This window comes from Geotrypetes seraphini, chromosome 8 (genome assembly GCF_902459505.1).
Source record: "Geotrypetes seraphini chromosome 8, aGeoSer1.1, whole genome shotgun sequence".
Taxonomy (NCBI): Eukaryota; Metazoa; Chordata; class Amphibia; order Gymnophiona; family Dermophiidae; genus Geotrypetes; species Geotrypetes seraphini.
Genome location: NC_047091.1, coordinates 129,576,536 through 129,596,520, shown reverse-complemented (window position 1 = coordinate 129,596,520; position 19,985 = coordinate 129,576,536). Strand labels below are relative to the sequence as shown.

The following is a 19,985-nucleotide window of genomic DNA, read 5'->3' as shown; positions in this document are numbered from 1 at the left end:
AATACCCCAAAAGAAATGAAGGACAAGACACTAAAAAGAGGTAGTACCAACATGGTATTGGACACATGGAAAAGGACTTTGGAAGATCTATGGGGGGATGGGGGATTTTGAGTTTGTTTCTTTTACTATTGGCATTGATGTGCAAGCACAGTTGTTTTTGTGTATTCTGATTATATGAATAGACAGAGTTGTTGTTTTGTTTTTGGGTTTCTTTTAAAGACTTTGGAAAACTGCTTGAAAATTGATTTTTTTTCCCTTGACAGCTCTGGACAACACTCCTGTAATGTAGAACCCTCCCTCTGCACATCATCACTTTACCTGTTCCCCTCCACTACGTCAATCAAGTCATCAGCAGTACAATCACTGCGAAGTGTGACATCGGCATTGTGAATCTTATATTCTGCAAGGATACTCTTCACTGTCTCTGCATCCAGTTCACTCTGTGCACACTAGAATAGGAGGGAATAAAATTCTGCATCAAGCACTGCATCCCCTACCTATGAGGCCTATAGCCCTCGCTCTCTCTCAACCCCTGGAGCTTACAGTTGCAGTGAGGTTGATGCCCCCTTTCTCCTTCTTCTTGAACCCAATGTTCGGAGGTTGTTTGTTCAGTCGGATCCCAAAGCCCTCCAGTTCATTTTCTATAATCTTTTTATGTCCCAGAGGCTTCAACACATCCAGAACAATCAGGATCAAGTTACAAGTGCGAGCCACTGCAGCAGAAAAACAGAGATAAATCAACAATACTACTACTGTGTGGCGCAGTGGGTTCAAATCTCTCGCTACTCCTTGTGACCCTGGGCAATTCACTTAATTCCCCATTCTCCAGGTACACTAGATAGAGTTTGAGCCTGCCAGGACAGATAGGGAAATATGATGTAAAACCATTCGGGATATAAGTGGTATATAAATAAACTACTGCACTAGACATAAGTAGCGCTGTACACATTACATGCAGGTACTTTCTCTACTTTGTACCTGAGACAATGGAAGATTAAATGATTTGCTCAGGGTCACAAGTTGCTGCAGTGAGATCTGAACCAGAGAATGACATGGTGACTGTTACCCGCGGCTAGCTGCAGGTAACCTGCCAGAACAGGGGGGGGGAAAAAAGCCCAAAACACAACTGGTACGGGGGATATTGGTACGGAGACAAGGTCATTCATCGCTCCATGGAGCGGTGAATGGCATCGTCCCCGCAGTAAAGGATCTGCTGCGAGCTGCCTCCCTTCCAACCCCTCCGAGTCAGCAGCCCCCCTCCCTATCGAGGCTCGAACAGTCCCCAACTTTCGAACCCAATGCGTTCACTGCTGCCGCCAGTGATCCCATTTATAAATGGGCCTCCTTCCTGCCCGTCCAGCTACATACCCCCTCCGCCGAAGCTAAACCGAAAGGTTTCCCTCTGGTGTCAGAGCCGAAGTCAGAGGGAAGTCTTCTGGGTCAGTCGGGGATCCCAGTTACCTCACTCAACAGTCCTCCTTCCAGCTGGGCTGCTCCTTCCTGCCTTCAGTGGCACTTGTTCGCCAGTATCCGGTCAGCCACGTGCAGTGGGCAGGTGCCTTCAGGGCAGGAGGGAGTATGCATCCCTCCTGCCATTTTATTTGAGGGGTGGGGGGAGGGAGTGAGCATCCCTCCTGCCGTTTGTTTTAGGGTTGCAGCATTTGTCGGGAGGGGGAGGGAGGGCGCGATTGTCAGTGGTCAATGTGGGAGGGCCGTTGGCAGCAGTGGAGGAGGTGTCAATTTTTTTTATGGGCAGATATGTTGCTTGTGCAAAATATCTGTGCCATTAAAAAAAAAAAAAAAAAACAGTAGACCTGTCGGTAACAGTTACCGACAGGCCTACAGCAGTCGGGTTTTAGGATCGTAAAATAGCCAGGCAAATGTTAGTGAATCAATTGCTTGGCTATTTTGCACATGGTTTTACAAATTTGCATGGCCAGATCGGAAAATGGCGATCAAGGGGAAAAAAACACCGTGGGCCGTTTTTGTGAATCGGGTCGGTTAGCAGCGATCATCGCTAAACCTGTGAAAACTTCAGGGCCTAAGAAAACTTCAGAGTGTGGAATTATTACTAAGGAGATAAGGGAAGTATTCAGATGTAGTACTCAAGAGAATTATCTTTTAAGCCCTGCATACCTGCTATGACTTGCCGACCTCGTCCTTTTCCATCCTTTGCTCCTTCAATGATTCCTGGGAGATCCAGCAACTACAAACATGAAGGCAAAGAGAGGCAGGCACGAGGAGAGCAAAAGAAGAACATCAGAAACAGAGATGGCAAAATCCAATCCTGTCTTACAGGATTTTCACAATAAAATGTAACCAAACATTCCTATAGCATAGTCTGGCTCTTCTGCAGCACTTTAAGACTGGATATCAGCCTGCCTGCAGTAGATTGTTTTCAAAGAAAGAGGGAATGGAGCAATTAATTTTCTTATTCATACACCAAATATACTAACATCCCATTTAACTATAGGCTTAGAGGGATATTCTATAAACAGCGCCGGAACTTATGCACTGGTAGGCACCCTACAGGCACCTACGTTCATTGAGAAACACCATTTAAAATGGTAAAAATAAAGCACCCACCGATGCCTAAATAAAAGGTGCCAAAATCGAACTTATGTAAGCGCATGACAGCGCTTAATGCCACTATGGGTATGGCAAAGTGCCCCCGTTGGTGTGAAAATGGCATAGATAAGCACCAGAAATGTAGGCCCGGAAAACCCTGGCCTACATTTTCTGCACCAATCTCTATAGGGTGCTGACATGTGATCGGCACCCTAGAGAATCTGGGCCATAATGCCTCAAATGACATCATCAACCAAAACATGGTGGTTAACTAAATATACATCAAAATTTACATGACATTTCTCTTGTGGTTTCATAAGTACCTGCAACCTCCATGCTGTCAATCACTTTCCATCTTTCATTTCCTCCTCTGCCTATAATATTATGTTCCTATCTTTTACTTTACACTTCTGTTTCACTACTGCCATCAGAAAATAAATTCTAACACACAATGCCTTCCTACCTCCTCTATCACCTCCCCCGGGTTAGTCTTGTGCAAAACCCTTGCCTATCAACCAGGGTCCTGCCTACGTAGGCACCATTTACCACAAGCTTTAACTTGGTGGTTTCTAGGACATTGCATCCCCACAAAACCCAGTCCGCATTACAGACCAAATTTTTTTTTTTTTTTTTTTTTTAAAAGATCTTTATTCATTTTTACATCTTACAACAAGTGTATCAGTAAATTGACAATTGAAATTAAATACATCACTTGAATTTCTATCATATTTAACAATAAATCACTCTTTCAAATAGTAGTGCTCCACACTTAATCACCAAAAATACGGATGGGTTACAGCTTCAACCACACTTCTTGCATGAAGTTGAATAAAAGAGATTTATAATGGATCTCAAGCGCTCATTGTTGCACTGCCACTAGAACAAGTCTCGGCGTGCAACACACTTGTGAGCTATCCTCGGTCCTTTATACTCTTTATTCTTATCAAATTCTTTATGATTTGTTTTTTCTTTATTATTTCACCTTCTTTAATCTCTATTTTGCTAAAATCGTCATAATAATCCCCTCACGTTGTAATTATTATGATTGTACTTAACTCGTTAGACGAGTTTATAAAACATAGATGTTGATAGGTTGTTGTAGCCTTAGGCGATGCCACGTGACCTCGTTAAACTGCTAAAACATTAAATAATAAGTATTTTAAGGAATTTATATTCTTTTGATCTTATATATATATATTTATTTATTTATTTTTTAATTTTTTTTTTTTTTTTCTTTAATCTTAAGTCCAACAAGACTGTTCCTGAAGAAGCTCGGATACTCGTAGTAGGGAGCAAAACGGAGATCTTCCGTCGGGCAGTAAAACTTCGCTTCAAGTTAATTACAACGTGAGGAGATTATTATGACGATTTTAGCAAAATAGAGATTAAAAGAAGGTGAAATAATAAAGAAAAAACAAATCATAAAGAATTTGATAAGAATAAAGAGTATAAAGGACCGATGATAGCTCACAAGTGTGTTGCACGTCGAGACTTGTTCTAGTGGCAGTGCAACAGTGAGCGCTTGAGATCCATTATAAATCTCTTTTATTCAACTTCATGCAAGAAGTGTGGTTGAAGCAGTAACCCATCTGTATTTTTGATATTTAACAATAATACATAAAATTTAACCCCTTCCCTCCCACCTCTACCATAACATACAATATTCTTTTTTAACTGAACCAAACATTTAATAAAATTCAGAATTCCCTCCCTCCCATCCCTTCACTTATATTGTACTTATAATGGATAAATGGTATCCATTCATTACAATAATTTGTCAATGGCCCCATATCTCTTTAAATTTTTTATAATTCCCTTTTTGTATGGCTATTGTTCTCTCCATCTTATTGATGCGACACAATGAGTTCCACCAAAAACTGTAATTAAGCCAACTCCAATTTTTCCAATTATGCATGATATGTTGTATGGCGACTCCTGTCATAATCAATACAAGTTTGATGAAATTTGGCTTTTTGTTCTCATTGACATACTAAATAGAATCATGTCATATGACAAAACCACAGGATTCTCAAATAAACAATTTATTTGGGTCCAGATTGATTTCCAAAAGGTCAAAATAAAGGGATAATAGTGTAACAAATGATCTAATGTCCCAATCTCAAGATTACAATGCCAGCATCTATTAGACTTAGAGCTATTTAACTTCTGTAATCTAACTGGGGTCCAAAGTGCTCTATGTAAAAGGAAAAACCAAGTTTGTCTCATAGATGCGGACACCGTACATCTTATTATCGAAGACCAAATTCGTGGCCATCGAGACCAATATTTTTAAAAAAGCTAAGATCCAACAGGTCACTCGCCCAGAGTTAACAAACTAAACATTTATAGGAAAAAAGGTAACACATAGGACTGTACAAGGTATAACTAGAAAATAAACAAGGATTATATGATATAAATATTTAATTATGTTAGTTATTCTAATCCATTCTAAAAGCTTAATTTTAAAAGTAAACATATCAAAAATAAAACTACTACTTAATTAAATTTATTTTAGCCTGTGTCTAGGAAAGCACCAGTAATAATTTATTCACAAGAGGAAGCAGGTTCCAATAGCAGAAATCTCATGTGGCTTAGATCTGTAAGTTCTAGGCCAAGTAGCTCTGATGCTGATGTTGCAGTATCAGTCCTAACCCAGGACACTTGTTTCCTCATGAATAGCACTACAATCCTTAAAGCACTCAAGGAACATTACTGTTTCCAAGAGAAATCAGCAGGTAACACCCCCAATGAGTAAGACCAATTTAATCCCTTCTATCCTAGATGACAGGAAGACAAAATCTAGTCATACCTATTAATTTCCTTTCCTTTTTGGTCAACTCATACCATCCTTTACAAGTGAGTGCTATCTCTTCGTGCCAGCAGATCTATCCCAGTGACATCAAATTGCTAGTGCTCACTGGAAGACTTCAGTAGGTATCTGCCAAAGTAGAAGGTCCCCACTGTGAAGCATACCCACATCCCATCAACCACTGCAACTATCATTAATCAAATTTCAATTCTTCTCTTTATTTACTGTATTTTTTTTTTTTTAAACAGCAGCACTGGAGAGAAATATGAGAGTCCTGGACCTAAGTCTTCTGAGAGAGGAACCCAGGATGGTTGGCCTGGATCAACCAATTATCCTGATAAGGATGGACCTAAATGCACTGGTGATGCAAGTGAGCTACCACCATAGGGTACTGTTGCCAACCCAAAGGATAGGGTTTGAAACTGAAAGTGGAGTTACCATTTGTGATACTCCACAATGGGAAATGTGAAGATTTGACCGAGATGGAGGGAGATCAGAAACTCACCTGGCCATATCAAGGCAATCACAGGATGAAGTTAAGAGGTGAGAGTAATATAAGGAAATGCTTTTTTACAGAAAGGGTGGTAGATGCATGGAATAGTCTCCTGGAAGTGGTGGTAGAAGCAGAGAGTGTCTAAATTAGAGGTCTGCGTGGGAATGGGGATTGCAGGGATCCCCACGGTCTACAGGAGTCCCACGGGGATCCCCCCCATGCTCACAGGACTCCCGCGAGGATGGAACTGGGGTTCCCAAGGCCTGGAAAGAGAATTAGTAGAAGATAGAGAAAAGCAGAAACTGGGATCAAGATGATGGAAAAACAAAATGTCCCACCAACTACAGCAAGGGAGATGTTCATTTGGGGGGGGGGGGGGGCGGCTAAGCCACCAGTTGTGTTTAGTACAAAATGAAGTACTTGCCGAGTTTGTTTTGGGGTTTCCAGTTCAGTTTTGGCACATTTTTCTTATGCAACCATTGTCCTGAAAAGTGCCTCTCTCAATTCTGCTTTAAATGATTTTGATGCTGTATTGTTTGATTATTTACTCATTGCTGCATTAAAAACCATTTGTGGATCTTGAAAGGACCTCTCACAAGTTGCCTATGCCAGATGGTGGAACCAGATTTGTTTGCTCTACAGATATGAGCTTTATATTGCCAAAAAATCCAACTCTTATTTCTTTTAACAAGAAATGGTCAACCCTACAGTCACTTGACCTAATGTCTATTCTAATTCTTTCCGGTGATGTATGCATCTTTTATTTCTGTTCACTGTTATTTGTTTATATTGTTGTTGTTGTTGTTTTTTGGGGGGGGGGGTTGTAATATCACATTTATTAAGGCAGAGAATAACCAGGTACAATAGGACAGTTGAGCAATGAAACAAGGCAATGAACAATAAACAAAGCAGGTACAAAGTCTCAGGAAAGGCATAAATTGTGATCATACTGGCTATGAAGGAAAACGTTACAATAAAGAAGAAATTGAATGGCTGTGCACCATAATGCTTCAACCCAAAAGTTGGAAAACAGATACAGCAATCAGACATTGCAGCATATAATTGCCCAACAAAAGAAGTAGATTGTTTCTGCGGCTCTGGTTCTCTAGGTCATCAAGCTGCTCCATGAGGGTCAACTTCGCAGTCTCTAAGACCCGGACCCACTCCTCAAAATTGGCTGCTCGATCCTCTTGTTGGGCGGCCTACATGAGTCTCCAGGGTTTCTCTAAAATCCTCCATGAAGGTTTGAATTTTGGCTAACTTATCCTCCATAACAAGGGTGAGCAACTTGGTTAATTCCTGTATGGCAGCTTCCTATATGGTGAACATGGAGACCTCGTGGACTTCCACCATCTTGGAGTCAAGCTGCTTCAATTTTCTACGGGTATCACACTGCGATTTAGCAGTCATAGCGCTCAGTAATCACTGCAACGATGAACTCCCCGCGTGCTGGAGAGTACAATAGGAATGCTAATATGCGGGATAGGAGAGTCAGAAGAAAAATTGGGGTGTTTTGAAGCAGATTTAGGAGCTGTACAGAGGTACGTCCGTTCAGATACCCGGCATCACGTGACACCCCCCCCCAAGTTTCAAGTTTAATGGGATTTGTTATCTACTCAATATCATATATTTCAATGCGTATAACAATTGTTTTTAAAATAACAATTAACAAATTGGGGAGGACAAAACAAGATAATATAGACAAATTTTGGCATTCTATTACAAACTGGTACAAAAGGCAAAGGGGGTGAACTACAATTTTTAAGAAAAGAAAAAGAAACATATGGTGGGGTCATATAAAACTACTAAATTTCACAGTTGCTGTTTCTTGTATCTTTTTCTTTTAATAAATAAATATATTGTGGTGATGTGCTCAGACCATTAACCCAGTAAATAGTGAAGTCACTATCTTGAGTTTAACAGGGGACCATCATTGCAACCACCTGTCCCCGACCCTCCCTAATTGCTCTTAAACCAGTTCATCAATTATGTTTGTACTTATCTGTATAGAGAGGTATTTTTTGTTGAACTTGGTCTTGTTAAATCTCAATGGTGACTGTGCTCTAATGAAAATAATGTTGTTTAAAATCCAAAAACGTTTATCTTTGTCCTCATCGTTTTCCGTCCCCCCGACTCGAGTTTCGTCTCCTTCGTCGGGGAGGGACACTGATGCTGGCTAGCTGAGACCAGAATCGTTCAAAATCTTCAGGCCTGAAGATTTTGAACGATTCTGGTCTCAGCTAGCCAGCATCAGTGTCCCTCCCCGACGAAGGAGACGAAACTCGAGTCGGGGGGACGGAAAACGATGAGGACAAAGATAAATGTTTTTGGATTTTAAACAACATTATTTTCATTAGAGCACAGTCACCATTGAGATTTAACAAGACCAAGTTCAACAAAAAATACCTCTCTATACAGATAAGTACAAACATAATTGATGAACTGGTTTAAGAGCAATTAGGGAGGGTCAGGGACAGGTGGTTGCAATGATGGTCCCCTGTTAAACTCAAGATAGTGACTTCACTATTTACTGGGTTAATGGTCTGAGCACATCACCACAATATATTTATTTATTAAAAGAAAAAGATACAAGAAACAGCAACTGTGAAATTTAGTAGTTATATAATTGAAAGTTGTTCACAGAATACCATTGTATATCTTCCTATCATTATCTAGTATGGGGTCATATAAAACACATATGGTAGGATCTCAAATCCAGAATATAAAGTAAAATAAAGAATATTTTGGTGACCTACACATAATACTCATTAAAAACTAGGATTTAGTACTTTTAGGTAATGTTTTCTATGCATTGAAAGCGTCCTTGTACAAAAAGCTTTTAAGGGAGTGCTTGAATTTTTCTAAAGAAGGTTCATTACGTAAAAATAGTGGTAAATTGTTCCAGAGCTGGGGTGCTATGACCGAAAAGATAATGGATCTCCTGGTCCCTATTATTTTTAAAGAAGGAATAGTTAGTAGATGTTGTTGTGTTGATCTGAGTGTCCTGGATGAAGAATATGGTATCAAAAAACAGTCCAAAAATAACGACGCATGTGATTGTTGAATTTTAAATTTTAACAGTATGATTTTAAAAGTTATTCTGTGTGACTGGTAGCCAATGAGCAGTTTGTAAAAGTGGTGTAACATGGTCATTTTTTTTTAAATTTGTTATAATTTTTATTGCTGTATTTTGTATTGTCTGTAGTCTCCTAATTTCTGTATAAAGTATTGCAATAGTCTAGCCTAGAAATGATTAAAGAGTGGATTAAAGTGTTAAGAGCTTCAGGTTTTAGGACTTTTGATAGTGATCTGATGAGCTGTAGCTTATAAAAACAATTTTTGACTACTGAGTTAATTTGGTTATGGTATGAGAGTTCCTGATCTAGTGTTATTCCCGATATTTTTGTTGTAGTTACTATTTGAAGAGGGGTACTATTTAGGAGTATAGTAAGACCTTGGTTTGCGAGCATAATTCGTTCCAGAAGTATACTTGTAATCCAAAGCACTTGTATATCAAAGTGAATTTCCCCATAGGAAATAATGGAAACCAAGTTACTTGCAATCCAAGGTTTTACTGTATATGTGGTGAGAATTTAAGATCTTTTTTCCATGGAAAAAACATTACAGAAGATTTTGCTGTGTTTAAGACCAACATGTTGTCCTTTAGCCATTTGCTGATTTGGTTTAATTTATTATTTATGGTTATTATTTCCTTTGGATCTGCTGAGTTTATAGGGTACAAAAGTTGAATATCATTCGCATATGCGAATGAGGAAAATCCAATAGACTGACTGAGGGTTAGGGAGAGGAGATAAGAAAATATTAAATAAAAGTGTTTATAGTGTATTTTATTGTTGGTTTAAATAAACTAAGACTTTAAAAAAAAAATCAAAACTGTCAGAAGTAATTGCTGCTTTTTATGGGGAGAGATTCCTCATGGGGACAGGCAGGATTCCTGTCCCTGTGCAACTCTCTAGTCTGAATTCAAGGCAGCATGGGATAGGCACATGGGATCTCTCAGAGAGAAAGAGATAATGGTTACTGCAGATGGGCAGACTAGATGGCCATTTGGTCTTTATCTGCCATCATGTTTCTATATCTTTGAGCAACTTTCCAAATCCTCCTCAAACAGCAGCCACCCCCAAAAAGGGCAGCAGGCTGAGGAGTTTTTTTGAAGCAGCATCCACTGCCCAGTGGCACAGCCAATGCCACCTCCGGCCCACCACAATGGAGGCCACAGAATAAGGAGAAAGTTGTATCAGGTAATACAACACATCAGTTAGGAATGTTGCGTTTTGACTTCAGGCAGGAGACCCTCAGGGGATTCTGGCAGTTGCTGCAATCAAATGCAGCACAGACCTAGGCATATAGAAGACACAGCTACAGACACATTGCAGCAAGAACACCCCTCCTCCTCAGTATCCAAAATTGCTATCTTTCCTGCCAAAGACATTAGGATCACAGGTCCCAATGCATCCATGTAAGGAACCAGCCAACAGGTTTGGGCCACTGCTGCTGCCCCACCCCTCCTCTCCCCCCTCCCAATACCGTTTCCAGAATCACAAGCAGTCCATCACAGTAGGAGCATAAGGAGTATTGTAATGCCAACTAGCAGGAATGCTAAGACATGTGGTTGGCACCTGTAGACCTGCCAGTCTGCTCGGGAATGGAATTTCCGCTGCATCCCCTCTCTGTTGGTGTGCTTTTTAAAAAATTAGCTTTATTCCCTGTGAAAGGGAATAAACCTAACCCAGGCAAGGCAAGGTCTTTTTTTGGCCTTGGTGATAAGAACCCACACTACTTCTGGCAGAGACAAGCCAAGCACCTCACCCAGTGGTAACAAAAGCAAGATTGGGGAGAGTGAAGCAGGAAAACTAGGAGCTGGCCATTAGGCTCAACCAAGCTGTGAAGCAAAGGCTTGCACTGCTGGGACCTAGGCTAGTAATAAGGAGCACCAGTCTGAACAATCTTCCATCTCTGCTGGAGGTATTGAAATACTGGAGTTTTTCAATGACCACCAGCACATTATACCAGTGATGTCACCTGAGAACAATCAATATTATCTACCTCCATCTACTGGCAAGAAAGGATACCACCCACTAGCCCAGACATTAGGCAGGCAGAAGGTCGCCCAGCTAACAGGAAGTGCAGAACAGTGTAGAATCAAGTGATCACTTAAGAGTCTGTAAGAGGGAGGAATGCCTTATTGTAGAAAACAGGAGTCCCAGCACACATAAAAACTCTGCATTTTGCCACACAGCATCTCAATCATTCAGATTCTTCTTTAATGCATGCTGCTGTAAGAAGTCTTCTCGCATCTATCTTGTAATGGTGCTTTGAGACCTGACACCTTCTAGGGCTTTCTCCCCTCTTTCCTTTTACAGTATTAAAGTCATAACTGTACAGCAAAATTAGTATTCTCTACCTGAATCTTGGCTCCCTTATAACGTACAACACCAGGCACTGTGGTTAATGTGGTGAACTCGTACGCAGCTACTTCAGAGTATACCCCTGCCAGGTTACTAAGCAGAGTGGACTTTCCAACCGATGGGAATCCCACAAAGCCAATCCGGGCGTCTCCAGTCTTTGCAACATCAAAACCTGGAAGAATCCACACATCAGAACACATGCTTTGACAGAAAAAGATAACTTTTGAAAACTTCTGCATCTGGTTGGATGAGTATGCAGAAAAGCACTATCCAGCGAGTGTGTGCATGCAGAAAACCCTGTGCTGTGGCTGGTGGAGGACAGCCATAGGCGTGGGAAGGGAGTCAGATATAAGGAGCAGCTGGGGATGCCTCATTCAGAGAGAGGACAGGGCTAGAGATCTGCTGGGGTGCTATAGTATTAAATATTAACACTGTATTGTCATTTGTTATTGATGTTTGAGATAATGATCACATTTTTATTGCTGCAGACTACAAAGTCCTTAGCAAGGAAAGGATGCATTTGATAATTAGAAAGCTTGACTAGTAGCTTTATTTCAATTGCATTTCTTTACTTCTCTGAAGTACATGATCTTTCCCTTCCCAGTGTAGTTTCCCATATATGTCTTATTTACTATCAAACAATCTTCCCTTTCTTTCCTTTTATGTTTGTAATATTAGTATTTAATATGTCTTACAAGATTTAGTTTGTGTCGTTTGTTTTGTTGTCCCCAAATTTATATTAAACTTGAAAGTGCTTTATAAAACATCAACATTAAGTTAATGTATTAGAGCCCAGTCCCCCATGAAGAAACTGGATTATCTGCAGCTTGTAATACACTTTATTGATCCCAGAATGTTGCACATGAACTTATCAGAAGGAACTCTGTCTGAAGCTCCTAGGCATAAACCTTTTGATTTCTTCTCAGAGAGGTTATACCAGCTTTTATTGGACCTACAAAGAATTACAATGCAGTCTACAACTTCCATTGGAGAAGCAGTAGCTTGGCTTCAGAAGAACTTTACAAACCTTCCCCTGTACCACCTCCGCCTCCTCCTTTTGGAGTGATAAGTTCTCTGCGTAATTTTGCCAAGCGAGCCTTCAACAACCCTAGGTGATGGGCTGTAGCCTTGTTCTTCTGTGTCCGGGCCATCTGCAAAGAATCACAGGAAAACAACCATGGCAGAAAGAATCTCGAAAATCATCTCTGATCACTTGGTACACTCTTGCGAGAAGAGAGGGAAAGCATCTGAGTCTAGTGCTGGGGAAGGGTCAATATGGGCCAATGTAGTTTGCTTCCCCACCCAAGCATATGACAAAGCGAGTTTACCTGTAAAGGTGGGGGTCTCCATGGACAGCAGGAGAAGCCAGCCACACAAGATGTCAACGCTTAATGACACCAGCTCAGACTTGTCTTGACAGTACCAACTATGGCAGTTACTATCACGAGCAATGAACAGTCTGGTGTACATGTGCACGAGGCTAAAGCAATAGCTTCGACCATAAGGGAGGTAAGAGGGTTGTGTGGCTGGCTTATCCTCCTGTCCACCTACAACTGTGGTTATAGGTAAGTAACCTCACTTTCTTTGTCTACGAGCAGGATAAGTCAACCATATAAGGTGACTCCTCAGCTAAGGGTGCAAAGGCCACAGTGGACAGAAAGATAGTCTTTTGCAGAGTATCTTGCACCCACTTATGCTACGGTAGTTTGAAGCTAGGGATGTTAGAGGAATTGATACAACTGAAGGCACTATTGACAATTTGAAAATGGTGGACCATGGTAAACAGATGAGGCAGAAAAGTATAAGCTTGTGATAAAAGAGTACAACTAATGAGGCTGTAACAGTACAAGAGCATTAATGAAGTCATAATAGCAGTGATAAGAGTGAATATGTAGGGCAGTATGATGGTGTACACAACAGAAAGGCCAGTGTAATAGCTGTTCTGAGACTATGTACAGACACTTCATAGGACAGTCCAGCCAAAACTGGAGTCCTATTTAAGTGGCCTGTGAAGACAGTAATGGGCTGCTAAAGTGATGCTCATGTGGCAGTCCTACCCTACTATCCCTACTCGCTCCTCCTCCATTCTTTCCTCCCATACATGCACAGTCCCCCTCCTCCCCCCCCTAAATCTATACTGTAACCTCCCTGCTCTCTTCTCTTGCATCGATACCTGTGGTATCCACACTGTATTTCTACTTTACTATATACCGTCTTGAACTGAAAAGGTATGACGGTATATAAATAAAGCTATTATATCTTGCAGGAAAGAGTTATGGAGGAAGGCTGGCATGGTTGCCATGGCTCTGAGCTGGTGGACTGAAACTGTACCTTGCAGGGTCGTGGCAGACAAGCTATAGGAAAATGAGACACACCGCGAGATCCATTGTGATAAAGTAATCTTAATGACTTGCTTTCCGACTGTTGGAATCATAGGAAAGGAAAAGTTGAAAGCTGCATCTAAGCAAAGACCTCCTGCTCATACAGATGGAAAGTGCTCATCTGCAGTCCAGGGTATTTAAATACAGATGTGCAGCATTGGAACGAGGTGTTGGGCAGCAAGTAGGGAGGACAATAGACTGATTAAGATGGAACTCTGCCACCTTGGGAAGGAATTTTGGGTGGGTTTGCAGGACAAACCAAAACACTAAAAAATTGTGTGACAGATTGGTAACGTACTAAGGCATGGAGTTCACCGATTCACCTTGGTGTGAGGAAGAGAGTTTTCCAAATCAAGAATTTAAGGGCAGAAGAAAGAAGGGTCCAAAGCCAAAGACTTATTTTATGATTTTGCTTTTAAGAAATCCATGCAGTAGGTTTATAATTTAACCTTAGGAGATGTAAATCTGCATTTAGAATGCCTCAAAGAACCCATGGTTAAGTATCTGACATGCTTTTTAAAAGGCACTAAACTATCAGCTTCCAGACCCATTTTTTACACATAATACAGGTCAACAACTAGATCTGGTTGTTTTTTTTTCCTCCAATCCTCATGCACGCCATGATTGTTGGACAGATAGTTTATGGTCAGATCATTTTTTAATATACATTTAATCTCAATTGGAAGAATGTTATCTTAGTCTCTTTTTTTTTTTTTAGTTAAATGCTGTTGTATTGGATTTCCTATGTGAACTTATTCCAGGGATTATTTCAAATCTGATCATATTATGTAATCAAGCGGTCCCAGCACCATTACCTTCCGCACCAATTCATGCACTCCACGGAGAACTAGATTTAGAATTGCTACACCTCTTGTCGATTCCTGACCCAGCTGCTCCATAAAGCAGTCCTTGATTACATCAAGGAATTTTATCTCCCTAGCATGCCCTGATGATACATTTACCCAGTCAATATTGAGGGAGTTGAAATCACCAAATTTTCTCAGACTTATGTCCTATCAGAAACCATAGGGTACCCCCAAGACACTGCAAAGCCCACCCACCACACTACAAAAACACACACTATTTTCTCTCCCACTCATATAACAGCACTCACAAAAAAGAAAGAAAAGTGGAGAAAAAGCCTCAGTTCAGCTTCATATGGCAAAAAACTCCATTAGTTAAACAAGAGCAGGTGAAATCACAAACACACGTGTGGTAACTTATTAGCAGTGTGTGTGTAGTGCGTGTTGCGGTGTCTTGGGGGTACCCTATGGTTTCTGATAGGACATAAGTCTGAGAAAATTGGTAATTGAATTCATCCATTATTACTATGTAACCTAGTTTGTTAGCCTCCCTAATTTCTGATTACATTTCAGCATCTGTCCATTCATCCTGGTCAGGTGGACAGTAGTACACTCCTATCACTATCCTTTGCCCCTTTACATATGGAATTTCTACCCATAAGGATTCCAAGGTGTGTTGCTCCTGTAGAATTTTCAGTCCATTCAAGGCCCTTCTTAACATAACACTGCGCCTCCACTAATTTGATCCACCTTATCACTGCGATATAGTTTGTACCCCAGTATGATAGTGTCCATCATGTCTCAGAGATACCCATTATATTTTTTCATTTAGTACAATATAGTCTAATTCTCCCATTTTGTTTTTTAGGTTTCTGTCATTTGCATATAGACATTTCAAACAATGTTTGTCATATCTATTTACAATTTACTCAGTAGTTGGCATGGATGATTTGCAATCTTTAAAATCAGCCTGCTCTATATTTAAGGAAACCTGGTCTATTGTGGCCTTTATTGCAATCTCGCTATCGGGATGCTCTGTCTTCCCTTTTATGATCTCTTTTAAAGATACCTTGTTCCGGCCTCAGCTCGTCCTCTGATGTCACTTCCTGGTCCCGTGACCAGGAAGTGACATCAGAGGGAGAGCAGAGGCTGACACAGGCAGCAAGTTGGAGATGCTACTTGCACCAGCGAAGAGCTAAAGGAGGGGCAGGCAAAGTGGATGAAAGTTGCCAGCGCCCTCAGCAAGATGGCACTCGGGGGTGGTTCCCCTTCCTTTACTACGCCACTGAGCCTGCCTCAGTTCCAAAGGTAGCTGGATCTGGAAGAAACCACTGCCTCAAATGGACTGCTCCTCCAATGCTGAATCTTCTGGCTGCCAGTTGGACTGATGTCTGATTGAGCCTCAAACCCCCTCAAACCCATGAATACAAAAGTGGGTGGAGGCAAAACGCAGCCAGCACCCTGCAGAGCCCCAATGAGCCTGACAGCTTGCACGCAAGCCTCTGTGACAGACCCTGAGCTTCAGAAAAGTTCCTGCAGGCTGACCAACATGTACCATAGAGGAATTAACCTGTCAGCTGCTTCTCTTCCATGCAGTCAGAGTTGATCCCTCGACAAGCAGAGCTCTGAGCACCAAAAACCATCAAAACGTCATGAAAAAGACCAAAAAAATAAAGAAGTATACAAAGCAGATCAGAAACACTCCTTCTGGCTTGCGTGCAAAAGGAAAAACTGGGAGCAGCAGAGCCTTCAAGTGAAGGAGAAGGGATTCAGAAGTTGGTGTGGAATCTTTCTACATGGCTCGCGAGCATAGGGATATCCATCCAGAATGATACACTTACTGCACTATAAATACATTTTTTGCATTTTATTGAACTTTGGGACTAAGAAACACCCTCTGGTTTTAAAAGAGTCACCTAGTCAAATACTTACCTGGGGTTCTGGATAAGACTGGAACAAAGTTGGTGAAGGTATGACATGTTTGTTTGAGGTTTGAATATTATCACTAACTATATAGTGTCATCGATGTAAACTTGCTCAAATGTGAATGGTAAACTAGCTTTGTTCGTTTATATTTAAATTTAATTTACCTTGTTTAAACATCTGATAACAATTGGGACATATTTAGTTTTCTTTCACCCTCAATTGTTATTGGCAGGGTTTTAATTGCAACAAATACAAATATTTAAATGTTTAACCTCTGTGTTGGTGTGCATTGAAGGGGAAACCTATTGAAACATCTGGCAGTGATTATACATTTAATTTTAATAATTAAATTGTAATGTAATTGCATCACCTCCCCACTAGAGGGTTTTACAGTGATAGAAGATTGTCACGCTAAGTGGTCACTGAATCTGTGAGGCTGCTGCCCTTAAACCTCTTCTCCCTATAATCCCTGATGACACATATATGTTCAGAGATTCCAGGTTTTAGTCATTAGAAGTGTTACACATCTGAGAATCTTCTTACGCTAAACCCCTTCTCTTCTTACTTAAATCTTCAAGGCCTGTGCACTGATCTTGATTGCAGTTTTCATGAGACAAGTCTTAAGAGAGAAAAAAAATGCATCACCCCACCAATAGGAAGACCATCCACATCTCATCGTGGCGTGGTTACTACCCAACACTTCCTCCTTAATCTCGGTGTAAAGTTGGTGTCCCAGACCCCTCTCCTTCCTTCTGTCTTATCATTGATGTGAGATTACTACCAAAGACCCCCTCGTCCCTTCCATTCCCTCGACAGCTTAACATCAGTAGGCGCCCATCATACCTCGGCCTCTATCTCGGCGATCTTGGCCAGTGTACTGCTCATGGTGCAACGAGTTTGTCTCTCAGAAAACGCTACAAGACACCATCAAATTAGAGTTCGGCGGAGAGAGAGGAACACAGCGCAGACGCAAGATTATGCTCCGCCCACATTCGAGGCTGCGCAAAGGCTCTAAACTCAGGTCTGTCGCCGGGGAGCACAGGGAACGCGCATGGTGCCTACAGGATGATGTCAAGCGAGACTGGGTGGGGCCTCAGCACCAACATCCAATCGCTAAAGAGGTGCAGAATGGGCAAGTCTCGCGCGGTAGTAGTAATCTATGTGAAGGGAAATAGGTTTAATAAACAGGAAGAGTAATAAATATAAAAATTGACAAGTTTCTCTTTGCTCTGGCTTGTGTATTTTCTCCTGTGCTGCCAATACAAGATCTCAGGAAATTTTGTATGGGCAAAACTCGTATTTTGTAAAAAAATTATTAGAGTCCTTTATAGGCGCTCAGGCCCTTCCAGCAGTAGATTAAGATATGTTTTGGGGGTTTTTTTTAAAAGTTACTTTCAGATTTTTCCGTCAGGGCTGACTTAAGGGATATTAGCATCCACCCCGGCACCTCTCCTTTCCCATATAGTGTATTGTGCATCTCTCTCATCCTCTTCTGTTCCCTTCCCCGTGGACTTGGCAGTACTCCCCCATTTTGCTCATTCTTCTACTGTCCTGTAAAGTTAATGTTGATTAATGCTTCAGCCAGCCCGAGTCTTCTCTCTGCCGCATCCGCCCACAGAAAATTACAGTACTGCACATCAGAGGCAGGATGCGACAAATGGAAGACCCAAGAGCCGAAGGTTGCTGCTTCTGCTATTATCAGTAATCAACATACACTTTACAGAACCACAAGGGAGTGAACAAGGTGAAAGAGTAGTGCAAGACCTGGGGGAGGGGCTGAATATTTCGGCACTTTAATCTCCAACACCTTGGGTCAGAGCCCCGCCTGGTTCAATGATTAGAAAGCCGGCCCTGCTTGCAGTTTAAGTTTAATGTGCGTTTAATTCATGTTAATTCTCAATGGGATATATTTACTATCTTTGCACTTTTCAGGGTTGTGGGCCATGCACCAACTTTTTGCTTTTGATCTGCATTTCAAGGCCCCAAAGTGACGGGGCTGTGTGAGGAACTGGTTGAATGGAAGAGGACAGAGGGTAGTGGCCAATGGATATCGATTTGATGTTACCAGTAACGTACCTCAGGGTTCTGTTCTTGGGCCTGTTCATTTTAACATTTTTATAAGCAATATTGCTGAAAGGCTGTCGGGTAAGCTTTGCCTCTTTGCAGATATCAAAATCTCCAATAGAGTAGACTCTCAGGATACTATGAATAACATGAAGAAAGGTAGTAAAGCTTGAAGAATGGTCTGAAATTTGGAAGCTAAAATTTAATGCTAAGAAATGCAAGGTCATGCATTTGGGATGCAAGAACCTGAAGGAACAGTACAGTTTAGGGGGTGAAGAACTTCTGTGCATGACAGATGAATGGGACTTGGGTGTGATTGTATGTGATGATCTTAAGGTGGCCAAACAGGCTGAAAAGGTGAAGACGAAAGCTAGAAGGATGCTAGGGTGCATAGGAAGAGGTATGGCTGGTAGGAAAAAGGAGGTATTGATGCCCCTGTATAAGACTCTGGTGAGACTTCATTTAGAATATTATGTGCAATTCTGGAGACCGCACCTTCAAAAAGATATAAAAAGGATGGAGTTGGTCCAGAGGAATGCTACCAAAATGGCACATGGTCTACTCTTCATCATAAGGCGTATGGGCGACAGACTTAAAGATCTCAGTATGTATACCTTGGAGGAAAGATGGGAGAGGGGAGATATGGATAGAGAAGTTTAAATACCTAGGTGGCATAAATGCGCATGAGTCAAGTCTATTTCATTTGAAAGGAAGCTCTGAAATGAGAGGGCATAGGATGTTGATGTGATAGGCTTGAGTAATCTAAGGAAATACTTTACAGAAAGGGTGGTAGATGCATGGAACAATCTCCCAGAAGAGGTGGTGGAGACAAAAACTGTCTGAATTCAAGAAAGCATAGGATAGGCACATGGGATCTCTTACAGAGAGAAAGAGATCATGGTTACCGCAGATGGGCAGACTGAATGGGTCATTTGGCCTTTATCTGCTATCATGTTTCTATAAATTTGGCTCTCTCACTCACCCATACCAGTTTGTAAAGACAGGTGTTGAACTATTTCACTGCACTTCCTTGTAAGTACTTAGAACTTTTTCTTCTCTGATAAATGACACCCTAGAGCAATTTGCATATAGAATGCGGGTGCTAGATGCAGTACTTAAACAAGTATGAGCATTGGCCCAGTATAGATTAAGGAATTTCTATTAGAATTATTATCCACTGAGATTTCTAAACACGTCTTGTTTTCTGAGGACCCTAAAGCAACCCCTTTTGACACTTTAATGCACAGGATTTGGTCTGTGTGGAAGAACCTATCATCTTAATCGCCCTAATCCACAAAACACATACAGGAAATAGAGGACAGGCAACACGTAGAGAGCATGGCAGAGGTACTTACAGAACCTCCCTCAGCTACATTCCTTTTCATGAGCTCAAGGCCCATAAAGATAAATTAGAGAATTAAATGGGAGTAGGATAGACATACCAGGCAGCTGGAATTGGACAAAGTAGGGTGAATTGACAACCTCCAAGGAAAATAGGACTAGTGAATAGGG

General features: G+C 41.2%; 1 protein-coding gene across 1 annotated transcript in view; it reads right to left on the bottom strand.

The window, feature by feature from the left end:
- DRG1 (developmentally regulated GTP binding protein 1) overlaps positions 1–17,461 on the bottom strand; it is a 30,552-nt gene extending 13,091 nt beyond the window's left edge. The window contains exons 1-6 of the mRNA XM_033955450.1: positions 17,253–17,461; positions 12,327–12,450; positions 11,296–11,471; positions 2,137–2,206; positions 544–713; positions 319–449 (exon numbers count right to left, since the gene is read on the bottom strand). Coding sequence (XP_033811341.1) covers positions 319–449; positions 544–713; positions 2,137–2,206; positions 11,296–11,471; positions 12,327–12,450; positions 17,253–17,294 — 713 coding nt within the window. The 5' untranslated portion in view covers positions 17,295–17,461. The remainder of the gene's footprint in view (positions 1–318; positions 450–543; positions 714–2,136; positions 2,207–11,295; positions 11,472–12,326; positions 12,451–17,252) is intronic.
- Between the last annotated feature and the right edge of the window lie 2,524 nt (positions 17,462–19,985).